The sequence below is a fragment of the Rhinoderma darwinii genome, chromosome 4 (genome assembly GCF_050947455.1).
Source record: "Rhinoderma darwinii isolate aRhiDar2 chromosome 4, aRhiDar2.hap1, whole genome shotgun sequence".
In the NCBI taxonomy this organism is placed as follows: domain Eukaryota; kingdom Metazoa; phylum Chordata; class Amphibia; order Anura; family Rhinodermatidae; genus Rhinoderma; species Rhinoderma darwinii.
This window is the reverse complement of record NC_134690.1, coordinates 112,787,986-112,806,562: the sequence shown is the minus strand read 5'-3', so window position 1 is coordinate 112,806,562 and position 18,577 is coordinate 112,787,986. Positions and strand designations below refer to the sequence as shown.

Below are 18,577 nucleotides of genomic sequence, written 5' to 3'. Positions count from 1 at the left end.
GTGTTTTAATGTTTTACCAGCGCTGTCATTAGGGAAATAATATAAAAGCTGTAATATGCAATATTAACTGTAATGCTCAGTAACAGCATGTGCTGGAGGGGAGCCAAATTTGTCTTGAATGTTCTCTGCCATATGTGCTGCTACACATTCTCAGTTTACACTGATTTCACGATTTTTTTTGCTAAATATCGTTAACATTGAGTAGTACAGATTATTTCTCAGCTGAATCACTGAATATCAGAACTGAATTAACTTCTAAAGCTACAGCATTGTAAATGTATATTCTGTTGTTATTCATGACCAAAAATTAGAACAAAAAATGTACATAAACAGCTACACTTGGGATCAGTTATGTGGGTATAATTGTATAGGTTACTCAATGAGTTCCTACTTATCTTTAATTCTGGTTGCCATAAGACTTTTTGCAGTGGTTGCAAGGCTGTCTGCGAAACATTAAAGGCTATGGACATCTTTGTACTGAATTTGTTTCCCCTATTGTTCATTTGCTTTCTAAATGCAAAACGAAACCACTTTCTAAATAGTTTTCATTAAAAAATGGTTTACCATTTTTCTGCTCTAGAGTCCAGAGTACTCTTCTTGGGCTTATATATACTTCATGCCTGGATTACTCTTTCCAGATTCTAGTTGGTGACTTTTTTCTTGACTATGTGTTTGTTTGTACTTTGGGACCTGTTGGTCCTCTGAGAAATATAGTTTTTGTATAGTGTTTTTATGTGTATCCCGGGATTTTGTTTGCCTTTCCTGTCCATTTGGTCTGCTGCTAAGCTGTTGTCTTACCCTGCTGTGGGATAGTATTCAATAGGGTCTGTGAGTGCTGTTATTTCTTGTCCAATGTCAATTCATCTAACTACTTGAATGCTATTTACCTGCCATCCACTCCATTTATGCATCGTCTCCATCTTCTGCTACCTTTAGTATTCGGTTCCGCTTATCTACTGGTGACTTACTTGTGCCTTTTGTTTTCTTTCAGTATTGATGCTTGCTTCACCCATGGGATAGCAGTTATTTGGTACTGCGTCTTGAGCACCACCAGCGGCGTAACACATACATCACCCATTTAAAAAAAATAATTAGAATAATAATCATGGTGGCTCAGTGGTTAGCACTATTGCCTTGCAGCACTGGGGTCCTGGGTTTAAATCCAAACAAGGACAACATCTGCATGGAGTTTGTATGTTCTCCCCGTGTTTGCGTGGGTTTCCTCCGGGTACTCCGGTTTCCTCCCACACCCCAAAAAAACATACCAATAGGGAATTTAGATTGTGAACCCCAATGGGGACAGTAAAAAAAGAGGATCTCTGTACAGCGCTGCATAATATGTTGGCGCTATATAAGTAACTGAAATAAATAAATACATTTTTCCCAGAATCTTAGTGTATGTAATTACGTAGACTTATATGCTATGCAGACTTAAAAAAACAAACAAACAGGTTTATTGACATATACCAGCCCAACGAAAGCCAAAAGGACACTCTTTTTTCCCCCCATCAGGGCAATGGACCCCTATAGACACTTTTAGCATGTACAGATGTAGTGTACATCAGGAGCTTTCCCAACATACACGTTAAATGTAGGGCAGAAATGTGATGTAAGAGAAATCAGACAAAACACTGCCCTTGGCAGGGCTGACTCGTCAGGGATAGCAGCAGGGAATGGTAGGAGGTTGTACATTTCAGATCAGAGTGTGGAGAGAGCGGAAGCATCCAAGATTTCAGGGAGAACAGATCATACAAAGTGTACTGTATCTGAGTGAAGACGGAGGAAGCAGAGGGGGAATTACTGGGAGAAGACAGGCGCTCATGAGAAAAAGTCTGAAACTAGGAGCAGGTTGCAAACGGTATATCAGGGTGTGAAAATAAATGAAGGAAACTTTTTTTTAACTCCAGATAAATCTCCAGGATAATCGTTATTTCCATTTCAAAGGTGTCCCTAGCCTTTAATGTCACAGTAATGCAAAGATTTTACAGCGTGTAATGGGCGACCAAGAGTTGCTGTGTAGCCATAGCCTAAATCACACCGAAACACAGTCCACATATACCATATCTATTACCTGCTGCCATTACTTACCAGGCCTTTAGAAGCACCTATCTACCCAACACCCTGCTTCAGCACTGGGCCATTTTCCCCTGCAGAAGTGATAGTAGCATTTCAACAATTACGGGATACATGTTACCAGCATTTTCACATACGTAACACACATGTCAATCTAAATTTCCACTGTCATGTGACAGCTGCTTGACAATAATGCAACATTACACGCAATTCAAGTCTTGCACTGAGAATTACATATTGCAAGTGGTCTCTACCTTCCTACAGTAGCATTAAAGAAATTGTGCCATCAGGATAACCCCTGTCCATATGTAAAAAAACACACACAACACGTTGTTAATGTAAAAAATGATGTATTAGGAACACAGCACCATTATGAATGGTCTACAATAGATATAGTTCTATAATATGTAAATACTGTATGTGAATTTGTACCTCAAAATGCTACCACAGAAAGCACAATCTTCCCTCTTCAAAAAAAAAAAAAAACAGAAACAAAACACAAGGCATGATACAGCTACAGACTAAAAGAAAAGAAATAATAGTTTTGCGTGCTGGAATGACAGGTGGTACCTATGAACAGAGCTGATGTGGTGTTGAAGGCCAAAACTGTCTCAGTCCTTAGGCTTAAATAGATCCTGTTATCTAACCAGACCATCTGTAAAATACCCTAAGGCCTTATTCACTCGAACGTATAATACGTCCGTGCTACGCGCGTGATTTTCACGCGCGTCGCACGGACCTATGTTAATGAATGGGGCCGTTCAGACTGTCAGTGAATTTCACGCAGCGTATGTCCGCTGCGTGAAACACACGACATGTCCTATATTTGGCCGTGTTTCACGCTGCACGCTCCCATTGAAGTCAATGGGTGCGTGCAAATCGCGCTCGGCACACGGAAGCACTTCCGGGTGCCGCAAGTGATTTGCGCAACAGTAGTAAAAACAATGAATGAAAACAGAAAAGCACCACGTGATTTTCTGTTTGTAAACATAAAACCAGAGTGTCAATCACACAGCCGCGCACCATATGCTGATGACACACGGACCTTTAGCACGCGCAAAATGCTGCGTTTTTTGCGTGCGCAAAACGCACACGCTCGTGTGAATACGGCCTTAGTGTCAGCTCACACGTAGAGTAAATACTGCGGATTTTACGTAACGGAATTTGTTGCGGAAAATCCGCAGCATAATACAGTAGCAATGGAGTGGATGAGATTTGAACAAACGTCATCCACACGCTGCGTAAGTGCTGAGCGGAAAAAACGATCAGAAATTGACATGTGGTGCGGTTTTTTAATCCACAGCATGTCAATAGTATTTGCGTAAACGCTGCTTATTTGTTGTGGGATTTCCCAATTTAATTCAATGGGAGGTAAAACCCACAACAAACAGCAGATGTTGCGGTTTTTTTGCGGTGGAATCTCAGCGAATCCGCCGCAAAAAATGCAAAGAAGTCTGTGTTTCTTCCTCCAGGCCGGCCTCCTGGAATGACTTTTCATCCCATGTGACCGCTGTAGCCAATCAAAGGCTGTAGCGGTCACATGGGATAAAACGTCATCCCACTATGAAACGTCATCCCACTTTGCTGCTACTGTATGTGTTAAGCTGCAGATTCTCTGCAGTATTTACGCCACGTGTGAACTTACCCTAAAAGCAATGATTGCATTCGCACCCAGTGAATGACTCAAAAGAGTGCCCACTGGGTGAAGTGTGTAATTTGCTAACAAACACACACATACAGCAATTGCCAAAAGTCCAGTTTTTTGCAGGACTTTCCTGTGAACTGGACAGCAAAAGTGGTAGAGTTTAGGCAAATATTGCATAAATAGGGGCATTTCTGATTTCGGGATGGAAAAGGCAGGGATTGAAATGTGTATAGATAGAAAAGTATGACATATATGGTCCGTAGTTAGCCTATTGTAAAGTGAGCTGTTGGAAAAGTTCAAGCCTTGTGCTACAGAACTTCTTACTGTTTTACATTAGTCTATTTGTGTAAGTGAATTTATTAAAATTGGCACTTTGTGGACTTTTACCATTATTTTAACATTTTACATGCACAGTTTCCTTTATCTATGTTACTAAGGCCGCATGCACAGACCGTAGTTTTCATCCGCAACTACGTATATAATTACGAATCAAATTGTGGATCCATTCATTTCTTTTGGTCACGAACACCTTTCTGAATATTTACAGATGTGTGTCCGTGCCGTAGAAATGATCCGCAAAATATAGAACATTTCCTATTCTTGTCCGCAATTGCGGTACAGACTCCCCATAGTAGTCTTATCCAAGATTCCTCCCTGATTATCCAAGATTTCTCGCTGTTTTTTTTGTGGATCCAAACATATGGATGATCTACGGATGCACTACGGACCTGCGGACAGTGTGCCGTATATACGGATGACAGCAGATCCGTATTGGCGGACAGTAAAAACCTTTACGGTCATGTGCATCAGGCCTTAGGCCCCCTGCTCACGGCCGTGCCCATAATCAGGGTCCATGATTACAGGCACGGACGGCCGCGGACATTAACCTGCATTTACGGGCCATGCTTCCATTATAAAGCATGGGGGCAGGGTCCATAAAATAAAAAAATAGGACATGTCCTATTTTTTACTGAAGCTTTCTACGGCCCGGACACCTTCCCGTAAATATATGGGCCATAGAAATTAATGGAACCATATTTTGATCCACAATTATGATCCGTAATAACGGACCAAAATTACGGTCATGTGCATGGTGCCTAATACTGTTTGTGTGTGTTGTATCTCACAATTTTTTCACACATTTTTCTGATTTACTGTGTGATGTACGTTTTAAAATATTTATACAATGTTTAAATAAGTTAGATTAAAAATAATTGTAGCTGTAGTAAATCTGAAGGTTTGTGGTAGCTCTTTTATAGGCAGGATTTTAATCAGTGGAGTTATTGCTCCTTTAGGGTATTGTGTAGTGTATTGAACGTATGAAGATTATAATGTAATATTACACACAATGCCACAACTCAATTTGGCACAAAAACTTTATCTCTCCTAAGAACTTAGGCCCCATGCACACGAACGTAAAAACGCCCGTAATTACGGCCCGTAATTAGGGGTACCTCGCCGTATGCCCGTGCAGTTGAAAAATATAGAACATGTCCTATTTCAGGCCGTAATTACGGCACAGGCAGGCCCATAGAAGTCTATGGGGCTCCCGTAATTATGGGTGACTACGTGTGTGCACCCATAATTACGGGAGTGTTGCTAGGCGACATCAGGGGATAGTCACTGTCCAGGGTGCTGAAAGAGTTAAACGATCGGCAGTAACTCTTTCAGCACCCTGAACAGTGACTACCGATCACAATAAAGATCAACCTGTAAAAAAAATTGAAATTCATACTTACCCAGAACTCCCTGCTTCTTCCTCCAGTCCGGCCTCCCGGGATGACGTTTCAGCCCATGTGACCGCTGCAGCCAATCACAGGCCAATCACTGGCTGCAGCGGTCACATGGACTGCCGCGTCATCCAGGGAGGCCGGACTGGAGGAAGAAGCAGGGAGTTCTGGGTAAGTATGAATTTCTATTTTTTTTACAGGTTGATCTCTATTGTGATCGGTAGTCACTGTTTAGGGTGCTGAAAGAGTTACTGCCGATCGTTTAACTCTTTCAGCACCCTGGACAGTGACTATCCCCTGGACAGTGACTATCCCGGCCGTTGTCTTGGTGACGCGTCCCTCTCTTGACATCCAGGGAGGTCGGACTGGATGTCAAGAGAGGGACGCGTCACCAAGACAACGGCCGGGTAAGTATGAATTTCTTTTACTTTTTCTGCGGAAAGGGCTGTCCCTTCTCTCTATCCTGCACTGATAGAGAGAAGGGCTGCTGATTACTGCAGTGCAATTTTGCAGCGAAAACGTGCCCGTAAATACGGGTGGAATACGGGTGACACCGGACCCGTATTTACGGGCACGGGTCCGTAAATACTGGTGCAATACGGGTCGAATACGTGTGACCAAGGACCCGTATTTCCGCCAGTATTTACGGGAGGACAAAAATAAGTTTGTGTGCATGAGGCCTAAATGGCTATTTTTTTTTTTTTATAAAGTCACTAATTTAAAGGTGCAGTGACTGTGAAAACATGACTCCAGGCTTTATAAATGCGTGTTCGGTGGCAGGCTTTCACAGTACAATAATATCTAATATGTACTGTATGACTATGTTTACACATTTATGGTCGATAGCAGGGGGCTCAAACTCGGCCGGGTAAGTGGGCCACATATAGAAAAAATGGGAAGTTGGCGGGCCGCATTACTTTCAAATTTCATACAATACAAAATTATTGTTAATCAATTAGTTATTTGAACTACTATAACACTATATTACTATAATAATATTAATAATACTACATTACTATAATAATACCGCTAGGTTTAAAATTTGAGATATTTCTCCACGTGCTTATTTCAACAATCCAGTTTTCCAGTTTAAGTGTCGCTAAATGCAGTCCTTCGGCTCAGTTAGCAGCGTTTGGCAGACACACATGTCAAGATTGGGCAGCCCCTTTTTACATAGTGCCACAGTGCCCTCGGTGGATGCTGCCGCAGTGCCCTCTGTGGATGCTACCGCTGTGCCCTCTGTAGATGCTGTCACAGTGCCCTCTGTAGATGCTGCCACAGAGTGCTCTGTAGATGCTGCCACAGTTCCTTCTGTAGATAATGACACAGTGCCCTCTGTAGATAATGCAACACACACCTAGATAGTGCCACAGTGCCCTCTGTAAATAATGCCACAGTGCCCTCTGTAGATAATGCAACACATCCATAGATAATGCCACAGTATCCTCTGTACATACTGCCGCAGTGCCCTCCATAGATGCTGCCACATTGCCCTCTGTAGATGCTGCCACATGGTCCTCTGTAGATGCTGCCACAGTTCCCTCTGTAGATGCTGCCACAGTGCCCTCTGTAGATACTGCCACAGTGCCCTCTGTAGATACTGGCACCGTGCCATCTGTAGATGCTGCCACAGTGCCCTCTGTAGATGCTGCCACAGTGCCCTCCGTAGATGCTGCCACAGTGCCCTCCACAAATGCTGCCACAGTGCCCTTCGCAGATGCTGCCACAGTGTCCTCCGCAGATGCTGCCACAGTGATGTCAGGGGCTTGCCCAGAGCTGGAATCCCGGAGCAGAGCCGCTTCTAGCACTCTGCCTGGGATTCCAGCTCTGCTCCTGACATCACTGTCCATATATGGACAGAGATGTCAGGGGCCACCCCAGAGCTGGAGTCCCGGGCAGAGCGCTTGTAGACTCTTCCTGGGACTCCAGCTGTGCTCCTGACATCACTGGGACTCCTGCTCTGGGGAAGCCCCAGACATCATTGTCGATGTATGGACAGCGATGTCAGAGGCTTCCCCAGAGTCCCAGAGCAGAGTCTATACTAGCGCTCTGCCCGGGACTCCGGCTCTGGGGAAGCCCCAGACATCATGTGTCCAAACATGGACACCGAATTCAGGGAATTCCACAGAGTCCCGGAGCAGAGCCGATACCAGCGCTCTGCCCGGGTCTCCGCTCTGGGGAAGACCCTGACACACTGTCCATATATGGACAGTGATGTCAGGGAATTCCACAGAGTCCCGGAGCAGAGCCTATACTAGCGCTCTGCACGGGACTCCGGCTCTGGGGAAGACCCTGACACACTGTCGATGTATGGACAGTGATGTCAGAGGCTTCCCCAGAGCAGAGCCTATACTAGCGCTCTGCCGGGGACTCTGGCTCTGGGGAAGCCCCAGACATCGTGTGTCCAAACATGGACACCGATGTCAGGGAATTCCACGGAGTCCCGGAGCAGAGCCGATACTAGTTCTCTGCCCGGGACTCCGCTCTGGGGAAGACCCTGACACAGTGTCCATATATGGACAGAGTCCTGGAGCACAGCCTATAATAGCGCTCTTCACGGGACTCCGGCTCTGGGGAAGCCCCAGACATCGCTGTTCGTATGTGGACAGCGATGTCAGGGAATTCCAGAGTCTCGGAGCAGAGCCTAAACTAGCGGCTCTGTGTCCCGCGGGCCGCAGATGACAGCCCCAGGGGCCGCATGCGACCCGCGGGCCGCGTGCTTGAGACCCCTGGTCTATAGCATGTCTGTAGTCTAAAATGGGCTCGACTTATGCCAAAAGAGTGTTCCTTTTGGCATAAGTTCGGGTGATTTGAGTTGGCATGGCTCTTTTTCACTATATTGAAAAGCATAGTTATCTTCATTTTACATTACAAGCGATCCTGCTAAAAATATATACTGCGCATGAGTTACAAACCTGAATTGATAGTCGAAGAAGAATTAAAGTGTTTTTTCAGCCAATAAAAATTTATGTCCTATCCTCAGGATAGGCCATCAATAGCTGATGGGTCGGGGTCCGACTCCTGGGACCCCCACCGATCATCTGTTTTGAAGGAGTCGACAAGCTTGTACGAGCGCTGCTTCCCCTTCATTTCTTCTTGCTCACTGTGACTATTCGGCATACATTTAGCGGTGATTCACAGGTATTGCAGCCTTTCTCCTATTCACTCCGATGAGAGAACAGACTGCACTACCTGTGAATCACCGCTAAATTCATGTCGAATAGTCACAGTGTGCAAAAAGAAATGAAGGGGAAGCCTGAGGATAGGCCATCAATTGTTACTGGCCTCTAAAACCCCTTTAATAGTACAGAGCTGCTTTCACAGTCCTCCTGGTTATCATTGGAAATAGTCAACAAGCTTGTTGACAGACACACCTCCTACAGCTGAGCTCCTATAATATATTAAGGGAGTTCATTTTCCCAGATTACTGTATTTTGTCTAGTGTAAAGATAACACTTCCTAAAATTTAAATCAGCAGACCTCTTACCACTAGGATATGCCATTACGTTATGATAAGTGGTGGTCTGACCTCTGGGACCCCATCGATCCTGAGAATAAAGCGGCTGCAGCGCTAGATTAGCTCTGACTGGTACCTGTCAAGGGATGGAATATATTGTATATTAGGCAGCAAGTGAACAGTCAGTTCTTAAAGGTGATGTGTTGGAAGCAGGAAAAATGGGCACGCGTAAGGATTTCAGTGACTTTGGCATGGGCCAAATTGCGATGTTGAGACAACTGGAATCATAGCATCTCCAAAACGGCAGGTTTATTTGGAGTTTTCCCTGTATGCAGTGGTTAGTACCAACCAAAAGTCCAAAGAAGAACAACCGGTGAACAAGTAATAGGGACATGGTCGCCCAAGGCTCATTGATGCGCGTGGGAAGTGAAGGGTAGCACGTCCGGTCCGATCCCACAGAAGACCTACTGTAGCGCGAATTGCTGATAACGTTAATGTTGGCTATGATAGAAAGGTGGCAGAAAACACTTTGCATTGCATCTTGATGTTTTTGGGGCTGCGTCAATGCGTAGTACACACTATTAGGCAGATGGTTTTAATGTCATGGCTGAAATGGTGTTCAAATGTTTATATTCTACACATATACATATTATAACTATTGGTCTCCAAAAAGCAAACAATATTATTGGGCTAGGTATTGTTCCAGGGAACATCCTCCCATATCCATTTACGAGGCAACTCTATAATACATATGTGAACATGAGAAAAACAGAGTCTATAGCCAATATATTCCAAAAGTATCAATACAAAACTTTATTAAATATACACAATGAACAAACATTTAAAAAACGGTATAAGAGTAGGAGAACTCAATCACAAAATTACATAGAGACAAGTCAGGAAAGCCAAGGTAAGTATAATAAACCTATAAAGTATGGGTTTGGGGTAGGACTACCACCAGTATAACATAAAACTAGTTAGGTTTGTTTGCATACATAGATGCTGTTTACAGGACATAAGTGGTCCCAGGAACAGACATCAATAGATGAAGGTAGTGGGTCTGAACAAGACCCTCTGTGAAAGATTACTGAGGTGGTCTTACCCATAAAGAGTCCTTGGGCTGAGTCCTGGTGGTCACTGTGTGCGCCCCAACGCGCGTTTCGCGGAATGTCCGCTTCCTCAAGGGGATGTGATATATATGCTTAAATGATTAAGCTGACACATACAGTACATTCAATGAGGTTACCTATTGAGGATTAAGGATTATTCCGTTTGCAGTGGGAAATCAGAAAATCATTGGTTAGAATACATAACTATTGAGTTTGAAAACTGTAAACTCAACGTACAACATTATACAGTATAAACCTAAATGGGAAATCCTCATGATACATTTTCTTACATGAGCACAGTGTCTTTTCCTTTATTACAGCACAAATGCTAAAATAAATTATAATATAATTTAATACTAAAAATGTAATACAGCCACATATCATTTGTATGTGTCATTTTTAATACATACACAGTATAATTTGTACAAGGGGCTGTTTTTCTGATGCATAGACAAAACATTTGTAATGCTTGATTTGCCAACCATAGATAATACAGTTGCCCGTGTAATTTAAATGACATTTCCTGTAACAGTATCAAAATTGTTATAACATTATTTTAGTATTTCTAGATTTGCGATTTTGTGTGTAATTCTTAAATTCTTGGTTAAAATCAAGCGTAGCATCTGTACTTATTGGTCGTTTAAAGGCCATTGGTATTGGATGGATCTGTACACAGTAGTATGGATCATGCGGCTCTGCTTTACGTTGGTGCCTCTTAGGGTATGGGCACACGATAACTGCATTTACGTCTGAAATTACGGAGCTGTTTTCAGGAGAAAACAGCTCCTGAATTTCAGACGTAATTGCTCGTACTCGCGTTTTGCGGGGCGTCCATTACGGACGTAATTTGGAGCTGTTCTTCATTGGATTCAATGAAAAACGGCTCCAATTACGTCCCAAGAAGTGCCCTGCACTTCTTTGACGAGGCTGTTATTTTACGTGCCGTCTTTTGACAGCGACGCGTATTGGAGCCGTGTTCTCAGGCGTAATTCGAGGCGTAAAACGCCTCCATTACGCCTGAAAATAGGTCGTGTGAACCCAGCCTAATAGTGTAGTTTGTACATACCTTTTTTGTGTTCACGTTCTATCTTTTTTTTTCAAGTCCTGAAAAGCGTAGTCTACTACGCTTTTCAATACTTTTCCAAAAGTAACCCACACGTATGTGTTTATTTGTATTATAGTCAATGGCAACGTATAGATGACATATGCAATCTAAAACCCTACAATTGCATACGTAAAATGTGTACGTTTTTGTATAGGTTTTTGTCACCACATATGGGAAATTACCCAGATTATGAGAGAAAACAGTGCCCTCCCCCTGTCAAGAACCTCAATACTGGTGCAAGAAAACATTGCAGCCGACTTCTTCCTTTATATTTTCACTTTACAAATCGTTATTGATTTGGCTCAAGAACAAAAAATGTATAAAGCGTATACAACGTATGCTACAAAAAAATTTAAGCGTATGTTACAAACACATGCATTTATTGTAGCTTTAAAAATGTATACAGGGGCGTCTCTAGCACAGGGCTTCCGAGTCGCAATTGCATAGATAAAATATTTTATTGAAATAAAAAAAAACACACTACCCTAATTAACCATTTTATTGAGAATAAAAAAAGCCGCCATTGAAGTAGTCCTCGAATCCGACGTAGTCCAACAACCGAGCCTGTAAAAAAATACAAACACACCCAAAAAATTAGTAACACATAAAAAAGCAAAACATTTATTATACTTACCTTTCGTGGGTCCAGCGCTGGAGCCGCAATGTCAGTGAGCTGGGCCCTATATCTAATCCTATCATGTGTGATACTGTCTGCTGAGCCAATGTATCTAATCCTATCCATAGCTATAGGGTCAGAGTGCTACAGATATGCTGTCTCATATATATATATATATATATATATATATATATATATATATATACACACATATGTCCACTCTCCAATAAAATGTGTGTGCATGTATGTATATGTTAGTACAAGGATACTTACTGCTGGGGCCCTGTCTCTAAGTCTATCATGTGTGATACTGTCTGTTGGACCATGTATCTAAGTCTATCATGTGTGATACTGTCTGCTGGGGCCATGTATCTAAGCATATCATGTGTGATACTGTCTGCTGGGGCCATGTATCTAAGTCTATCATGTGTGATACTGTCTGCTGGGGCCATGTATCTAAGTCTATCATGTATGATACTGTCTGCTGAGACAAGGTGGGTATGTGGGACTACCTACAGGGGATTGCATGGTACTTTCTACAAGGGGGATGTATGGCAGGGTGACTGTGTGTGGAACCATACAGAGGGGTTGTGACACTATATACAGGGGGCATTGTGTGGGGAACTCTCTACAGGTGTCTTTGATTAGAGCCCCGAGACATAACTTTGCTTGGGGCCCCAGAAATGCCAAATTTACCTCTGAGGTTTAGTACAAGGATATTTACTGCTGGGGCCCTATATCTAAGGGTACATTCACACATGCGTGACAGATTTACGCGTGTAAAAAGCATGCGTAAAACTGGTCATGTGCGTTGCGTTTTGCATCAGTGTGCTTTGCGTGTGGCATGTGTTTCACGCACCTGCAAGCACTTTTTTCTTTCAATGTAATTGATGCGTGAAACACGGACAGCACAAGGATGTCGTACGCGTGCTGTCTGTGGTTTTCACGCACCCATTGAATTCAATGGGCGACTAGGTGCGTGAAAACGCACTAATATAGGACATGCAGTAAGTTTCACGCAACGGACACTCGCTGCGTGAAAACTCACGCATGTGTGAATAGCCAAATTGAAATCAATGGGTCCGTATGCAGTGCGTTATTTCCATGCACAGCCCACGGACGAGATTCACACTCGTCTGAATGAGCTCCCTAAGTCTATCATGTGTGATAGTGTCTGCTGGGGCCCTGTATCTAAGCTTATCATGTGTGATAGTGTCTGCTGGGGCCCTGTATCTAAGCCTATCATGTGTGATAGTGTCTGCTGGGGCCCTGTATCTAAGCTTATCATGTGTGATAGTGTCTGCTGGGGCCCTGTATCTAAGCCTATCATGTGTGATAGTGTCTGCTGGGGCCCTGTATCTAAGCCTATGATGTGTGATAGTGTCTGCTGCAGCCATGTATCTAGCCTATCATGTATGATACTGTCTGCTGGAGCCATGTATCTAAGCCTAGCATGTGCTATACTGTCTGCTGGGGCCATGTATCTAAGCCCAGCATGTATGATACTGTCTGCTGAGACAATGCATCCAATTATATCCAGCGGTGTACCTATAGGAGCCTTAGTTTTATGGATATGCGATTGAGGGGGGGGGGTAAAAATCTGTCTCGGGGCTTGTGCCCCTAAACTTTTAAGACCCCAGCAACGTCCCCGAACGCATACATTGCCGTATGCCACAAAAGTGTGCGCAAGACAAGCTGTGAACTGAGCTTTATGCAATTGTAAATATGAATTATGCTGTAGTCAATTGTCACACTGACAGTATACATTTATCATTGCCCCAATATTATTGGTTATAAATGTAATATCATCAATAATGTTACATTACGATTGATGTAATTTGAAGCTCATGGAATATTTTACATTCTATCTGGTGCTTGTTTTTATGTACTTAACTCCATAGAGCTGCTGTATAACATTGTGTCCAGGCATTAATATATTCCACACACACTATTTGTGACAGTCATGTCATCGGTTAGTAGTCACAACCCATGTTTTTTATAGAAAAGAATGGATGGTTTTCTGAAGTTTGGTGCCATTAATAGTATCATTGAATCATAATAATAGTACGATCTCATTGAAAACCCTGTCCTATATTAAGACATGTAGAATTAAAGAATAGTTCAGCTTCTGTATCCACTGCCAGGATTTCAAGGCTCCTTGAATAGATCTCCTTCGGAATAGAGGATGGGGGGGGGGGGGCATAAGAGAGTAAAGTATTTTGTTATTTTATAACAAAGGTTTTTTGTTTTTTTCTGGAAATGTTCCTATTTCTTGTGCTTGTCATTTCTGATTATAAAACAATGTGTATTTTATTTTGCAGCATGAAAAGCCTAAACTCTTAGAGCCATTGGATTATGAGTCCGCAATTTCAGAGCTGGAAATTAGCTATTCCAACGACCCTCTAAAAGATCTTATATTATTCCCTGAAGATGACTTTTCAGTAAGTATTCTACCCTTTTCTGTTTTATCTTGTAGACACTTATGAATATTGTGTGATTTTCTTTTCATGAACCAAGATTTCCATACACTATAGTAGACCATACGGTTGGGGGGCTTGGGAGCCACAATAATGACTATCTTCTGTTCAGGAGGCTTACTCATGGATGCATGGAAGTCTGTGATGCAGAAAAAGATCAAATATTTCCTAAAAATGTGGCTGCTTTTGCTGCTAGAAATCAATGTCTAAAGTATGGGGATGTACTGTACATAGGAGGCTTTAACTGTTGTAGATGTCACATTCATTAGTGCCAGGGTGGCAACAAAGTGGCTCGGGAGGTCTCTCCTGTTGTTCTCATAACTTTCCAACCCCATGACCAACAAGTGTCTAGAAGTGAGGGAGCTATATTTCATGATTTGGGCACTGTCCGTTAATGTCAAACATCTGCTCTGATAAAAGAAATTATTTATAGATCACTTCTCCCTAATGTCATCCGTCGGAGCTTTCCGTCGGAACGGGACCCTGACTGACACAAACGGAAATCAAAGGTTTCCGTTTCCATCACCATTGATTTCAATGGTGACTGATCTGATGCCAATGGTTTCTGTTTGGGCCTGTTCACATCAGCATTGGCTCTCCATTCCGGGGTTCCGTCGGAGGTTTCCGTCGGGTGAACCCTGCAACGGAAAGTGAAAGGGAAAGCACAGCTTCCGTTTCAGTCACCATTGATATCAATGGTGACGGAAACATTGCTAATGGTTTCCGTTCATCACCATTCTGGCAGGTTCTTGTTTTAACGACGGAATCAATAACGCAGTCGACTGCGCTATTGATTGCGTCGGAAAAACCGAAATCTGCCGGAATGGTGACGAACGGAAACCATTAGCAATGTTTCCGTCACCATTGATATCAATGGTGACTGAAACGGAAGCTGTGCTTTCACTTTCCGTTGCAGGGTTCACCCGACGGAAACCTCCGACGGAACCCCGGAATGGAGAGCCAATGCTGATGTGAACAGGCTCTTTGTCTCAGTTGTGCAGGGGTTCCGTCGTTTTGACGGAATCAAAAGCGTATTGATTCCGTCAAAATGAACCCTTGCACAACTGAGACAAACGTAAACCATTGGCACCAGATCCGTCACCATTGAAATCAATGGTGATGGAAACGGAAACCTTTGGTTTCCGTTTATGTCAGTCAGGGTCCCGTTCCGACGGAAAGCTCTGACGGAACGGGACCCTAGCACAGATGTGAACGAAGCCTTAGTCCAGTGTATTCTTTCAGCGCTCCTATTAGCCAAACAGCACAACATTTTTTTGTGCTGTTTTAGCTACTAGGAGTTTGGACCTGTAGCTGTAATATGCTGAGCATATTGAGAACAGATCTGCTTTATGTTTTGAAAATGGTAACACCTATTACATATTTGCATAAACAGTAAAAATACCATTGTTATTTAAGGAAAATTGTACAAATGAATATAAGACAATGTAAGTGATTAGGATTAAAAAAAGAAACGTAGCAGGAAGTTATGCTTTCTTTATGATTTTACTTCAACTGGGAGATAGTAGGAGTAGTAAATCGGTAGCCTCGCTAGTAATTTTCCTACCACTTTCCCCACCTCATCATTAAAGGCTTTGTACATCTTTGAAATTGATGTTGTTTTTTTAAAAATAAAAATGTCTATCAGTGTTATTGGTGCAACTTTCAAAATACTTTTTATTAAAGATTATTTTTACGTTTTAAGATAAGGCTGCTTTGTATTCTGTATACAGAGCAGCTGCATTTAGCGCTGAATCCTGTATCCGTCAGGCCAGCGGGACACTGTCGGCGGGTCCTGCTTGTCTCTGACACGCAGGATCAAGCTTTTACTGATCACATCTAAGTTCATAACTCAGATGTGATCGATAACAGGTGTCATTGAACCCATCAGTCCCGCTGACCTGACGGATTCAGGTCTTAGCGCACTGTACAGCTGCTCTGTATACAGGATACAAAGCAGCTGTATCTCAAAGTAAAAATAATTTTTAATAAAAAGTTTCTTGAAATTTGCACCAATCACAATGATAGACATTTTTATAAAAATAAAAAAAACATTTCAAAAGTGTACGTAGCCTTGAATAGCGCCCACTTAGGGCTTGTCCACACATAAAGGAATTGCTGCAGAAAATGGTGTGGATTTTGCTGCGTTCTTCTCAATGATGGCAGATGGTGACATCTCCTCTGAAAAACGCAGCAATTCAGTCCTCTTTCCACATAAGGAGCGGACATGCTGCAGTACAAAATATATGCACCGCAGGTGAATTTCTGCTCGGAAATTTTACCTAGCGGGTGGATGAGATTTGTTAAATCTCACCCACTTTGCTTCTACTGTATTCTGCTGCGTATTTTCCTTCCGCAATTCCGGATGGAAGATACGCAGCAATTCCGTTACGTGTGGACAAGCCCTTACTATTTATATCCAAGCAAACACATACTATAAAGACCTAAAGTACAATGTGTTTTACTACAATAACTAAAATAAGCCACAGACTGCCTTATGGAGAAATTCCAAGATGTAGATTACTTTACACGGTTTAGAAAACCATAACTGTGTGTAATTTCTGATACATAAATATTGAAATTATGTGCTAAAGGGATTATTTTTATATGGAATATTGGCTGCTTGTATTGAATTCAAATGCCATGTTTCCATAATGGAACATATAATACCCATTGCTGGCAAGCACTGCTACATAATAATGAGAACAACTCTGAGTACTTCAGCAGCCTACTGCATGGTGTAAGAAATTTGAGTACAGTAAACGTGGCTTAGATATAACAAAAGTATATTAAAGATTCTATTATGCAGTCATATACTGAGGGCTAGAAAAGTGCCAATTGCTGCTCTGGGCTACACACATGTCCATGGCAGTTGTCACTTTTGCTGCTTTCATAGCATACAGTACTTTGACCCTATGTACTAAAACGTCTTCATTCCAAGTTTAGGGACCAGAAAAACCGACTATGTATGTAACGCAACATTAAATGGGTTGTCTCAGGACGGACGTTGATCAAAGTAGAAAAGATGTGAATACTTTATTCACACAAACTTATGCACATGTTTTTGTGAATAAAGAATTAACATCTTTTTGTTTCAATAGATTTTTATTGAAATTTTTTTGAAAATGTAACAACAAAACCCATATAGTAATACAATAGTACAAAGTAAGGTAGGCCAACGTAGCCTCATATCCAAACAGACATATTAGGATAATCTATGTTGTCAAAGATCATGCAAAATATAGAACATGTAAATGTAATAGTATCATGCATAGGTAACTTCAGGAGACATCACAATCTCTAAAGTAATACAATAAGTATCTACAAGAAGAAAAACACCTAAAAGAAAAACACAAATTAACATCTTTTGATCTAAATATGGAGTACTTTTCTACTTGTGGGGCCTGTGAGGATGTCCAAGAAACTAGGACAATGACTACCTTGCATCTTCCCGCCTTTACACAGTACATTGTGTCCTGCTTATCTTTTCAGTTTTGATGAACAGACATTGATGGCATATCGCTAGGATATTGCGTCAATGTGCGATTGATTGGCAAGGGGCCAACTGCTGTGACCACTGCCATTCTCTAGAATTAAGTGGCAGTGGCACTAGGAAGATGCCGTGCTACTTCATCTCCTGTCAGCTCTGCCTGGTTTTCTACAGAGTCCGGAGAAAGTCGTGCTGAGCTAATCGGAGAAGGAGTTGCACTGTGCCGCTTCATTTAATAGAGACTTGTATTCCTCATGAAATCATTTTGGAACATCTTTAAGGCTTCGTTCACATCTGCGTCAGACTATGTAGTAACGCTGTACAGATAAGGCTTTGTTCACATCTGCATCAGGGTCCCGTTCTGACGTTCCGTCGGAGCTTCCCATCAGAACTGGACCCTGACTGAAACAAACGGAAACTAAAGGTTTCCGTTTGCATCACCGTTGATTTCAATGGTGACGGATCCGGTGTAAATGGTTTCCGTTTGTTTCAGTTGTGCAAGGGTTTCGTCATTTTGACAGAAGTAATACCGTAGTCGACTGCACTATTCATTCTGTCAAAACGACGGAACCCTTGCACAACTGAGACAAATGGAAACCATTGGCACCGGATCCGTCACCATTGAAATCAATGGTGACTTCTAGTTTACGTTTGTTTCAATCAAGGACCCGTTCTGACAGGAAGCTCCGACGGAACATCAGAATGGGACCCTGACGCAGATGTGAACGAAGCCTTATCTGTACAGTGTTACTACATAGTCTGACACTGTTATCTCCGATTGGACAGAGCAAGACTGTGTAGGGACACACCACATTGACGAGAAATGGTAAAATCAAGTTGTCATTTTATTCGTACATTTTAGGAAAGAGTAGCAGAGG

The 18,577-nt window shown here is 42.4% G+C and overlaps 1 protein-coding gene across 5 annotated transcripts in view; it reads left to right on the top strand.

Annotated features, from left to right (window-relative positions):
- DOCK10 (dedicator of cytokinesis 10) overlaps positions 1-18,577 on the top strand; it is a 320,008-nt gene that overhangs the window by 127,078 nt on the left and 174,353 nt on the right. For all 5 annotated transcript variants that reach the window (XM_075861478.1, XM_075861480.1, XM_075861477.1 and 2 more), the window contains exon 2: positions 14,057-14,176. In XM_075861478.1, the coding sequence (XP_075717593.1) occupies positions 14,057-14,176 (120 nt within the window). The remainder of the gene's footprint in view (positions 1-14,056; positions 14,177-18,577) is intronic.